At 36.6% G+C, this 2,923-nt stretch overlaps 2 protein-coding genes across 2 annotated transcripts; both read right to left on the reverse strand.

Annotated features, from left to right (window-relative positions):
- LOC144558466 (hydrophobic protein LTI6A-like) lies at nucleotides 1–1,008 on the reverse strand. Its single transcript, XM_078307306.1, has 2 exons — nucleotides 820–1,008; nucleotides 1–395 (listed from the first exon to the last, which is right to left on the reverse strand). The coding sequence occupies exons 1-2, from the start codon at nucleotides 910–912 to the stop codon at nucleotides 267–269; spliced, it is 222 nt and encodes a 73-aa protein (XP_078163432.1). The 5' UTR covers nucleotides 913–1,008; the 3' UTR covers nucleotides 1–266.
- A 1,069-nt stretch (nucleotides 1,009–2,077) lies between these two features.
- LOC144558653 (uncharacterized) lies at nucleotides 2,078–2,923 on the reverse strand. The gene is made up of 3 exons (XM_078307502.1): nucleotides 2,828–2,923; nucleotides 2,339–2,404; nucleotides 2,078–2,260 (listed from the first exon to the last, which is right to left on the reverse strand). The coding sequence occupies exons 1-3, from the start codon at nucleotides 2,910–2,912 to the stop codon at nucleotides 2,100–2,102; spliced, it is 312 nt and encodes a 103-aa protein (XP_078163628.1). The 5' UTR covers nucleotides 2,913–2,923; the 3' UTR covers nucleotides 2,078–2,099.

Genomic DNA, 2,923 nt, shown 5'->3' on the forward strand with positions numbered 1-2,923 from the left:
GAAACACACAAACACTGTTTCCATATCAAAACAACGAGATCAGTCTTTACATATGCACCAACATGTTTAATCGAAACATCAGAAAAGCCAACAATTTCACATAATTCATACTTCCAAAATCAAAGGAAACACACAAATACTGTCTTTCATACCAAAACAAAGAGATTACATATGCACCAATTAAACGCAACCCTCTAATCAAACACCAACATGTTTGATCGAAACATTAGAAATACCATAAGCTTGCAAAATGTGAGAATGATATCTCAGGCGAGAGGCTCGTAAATATCTCTGCTTTCGCCGTCAGGATTAACCTTGACGATGATCCAGACGGCGTAGATCATCCCGGGCACGTAGCCTAAGATCGTCAGAAGCAAACAGATCCAGAATTCTAGCTGAAAAATTATACAAAACATCCTTTAATTGAGGAAAAAAAAATCACAAAAAGAGAAATAAGTCATTCTAGTCCTTCACTTCCTACAATTTAATATTCAGTCCTCAAAGAACGCCAAAATGTATGTTGTATACTTGCATGCCAATAGACACCTCTCCATAATATGCAAATATATTATTCTCTTGTACAAATTTACAAAACTTGAAAGAATTGATTGAATGTTTTGCAAAAATGGGGGCTTTTAAACATACTTGTATAAAAAACAATAATCCAAGACTGTAAGACAAGGATCGGACTTCATGCTTAATTATATTTAATTGATCCACAAACAACCCCCATACACACTCAACTACAGATTGAAGATCGAGAAGCATCAAGTATTTCGTAAATTAAAAATAAAAGCAATAAAAGATGAGAAATCATACACTGCACAAGCCCTTGCGAAAGAAAACGCCGAGGGGAGGAAGGACGAGAGCGAGAAGGATCTCGAGGCACCTCGCCGTATTGTCGGTACACATTTTCTCTCTCTTGATCTTAAAATCTAAACCCCTTTTTCTCAACTCTGGCGTCGACTTTTTAGATTTGGGGATGATAAAGTGAGGAACAGAACGGAGGGCTGGGCATTAAATTAAATAGCAAACTCGCACTTTGGCCTTGAATTGAGGTAAGTACTCTCTGTGAATATTTCTTTATAACACTCCATGTAAAAGGTCATTAGTTAATGTTCCTAACTCGCCACATATTTGGTTATGCAAATTTTGAGCAGCAGTTTTAAGAAATTTCTCAGTCTGTCCATAAATATCGGTGCTATTAGTCACTTACAAGTGGGTCTCACTTGTTTTTTCTAAAGCTGGATCCGCTTTGCTGTATGGCTACGTGTGTACCTCTAAAGTCTAAAGAGGGGTAATTGTACGGCTAGTCGGTTACTACGGTAAGGACTAAGGATCAAGGCTCCAAATTAAGACAGAGAGTATCAGGAATTCAGGATCGTTTTTTTTTTTTTTTTCTAAAAACAATTTGGGTACGAACTCCGTCTCTCTTCGAAAAAAAATATATCTTCAATTTTGAAAACTAGCATCTAATTGAAGCTGGATTTGACGGTGCGTTTAATACAAAAACATAGAAAAGTTAGACGTTTGATATGTTTTGGATAAGTTGAACCATATCTACAATTTCAAATACAATATTTTATTTTTGTTTCAAAAACTAAAAAACATATAAATATAAATAATAATAGTACAAACAATATTGAAGGATATTTTGGTCATTTTTGGTACTTATCTTCAAAGAGGTGAGCATTATAATGAAGCGAGATAATATTTTGAGGAGAAAGGAGCGAGTGCGAGTTACTATACATGTAGCCATGCTTAATTATTTATTATTGGAAGCTGAAAACAAGCAGGAAAGCATGCACTGAGAAAAGAAAACATTAGATAAATTAAACTCACCACAATGCATGCATGCATAGATGCATGATACATGTTTTTAATTTAACCCCCTTCTTATTATTTATTTATTTCTCAAACACAAAACATGAGTTACATGACACAAATTAAACACAACGACTAAACACCAAGTAACCATCCATTCTACCAATTTCTGTGTTACACTTCTCTAAAACAGGGTCTTTGTTACACCTAGCTAGCTAGCTAGTAGAGATGGTTTTAGAGAATTATAACTGAGAATTGATAGGATGATTGATTAATTAGTTCTGAACTTCGGGGATGTACATTGGGTCGCGGATCTGATCCGGGTGCATGCAGCATGAACAACCGTTATGATATCCGCGACGGCAGCATCCCCAGCGGCAGTACGGGCCACCACCACCACCATGGCCATTTCCCGGGCCATAACCACCATTGTAACCTGGGCCGCCGTGGCCATTTCCTGGACCGTAACCACCATTGTAACCTGGGCCGCCGTTGCCATTTCCTGGGCCGTAACCACCATTGTAACCTGGGCCGCCTCCACGGTAGTCTTGTGTTCCCGCCTTGTTCTCCTTGGTTGCCTCTGCATTTCCCATTTCCAATTAATACAAATTAAATTTGTTAATTAATTAAATGGTCCAAATCATTTTTGTACGAATAATTCAGAAGTTAATTAAATCAAATGTGCTTATATTGGTTTTGTATATATATATCAATGACAAATATATATTTATGACTGGATGCATGTGGCGCCACGAAGTCGTTACTAATTGTCTCTGTCGAAACAACTAATTCTAACATATTTTGTCAAATAGTGGCCACTATTTGCTAATTAAGACAAGTGTACAGGCCAAAATATAGTACCAAAACCCCTACTTAAGTTTTTTATTTTTAATTACCTCTATCCTAATCAATTTGTACAGCATTGTTACTTGTAGTAACTAACGAGATAGTATTAATTAGACTTGAAATCCATTATAAAATAATAATTAAAGGTAAAACTCACGGGTCTGTTGAGCTGCCACCTCAGAGGTGACGAAAAGAGCAACAACCAAGAGAACCCCAAACAAAACCATTGCCTTGGATGCCATTGTTAGCAATA

Source organism: Carex rostrata, chromosome 8 (genome assembly GCF_964058835.1).
Source record: "Carex rostrata chromosome 8, lpCarRost1.2, whole genome shotgun sequence".
Taxonomy (NCBI): Eukaryota; Viridiplantae; Streptophyta; class Magnoliopsida; order Poales; family Cyperaceae; genus Carex; species Carex rostrata.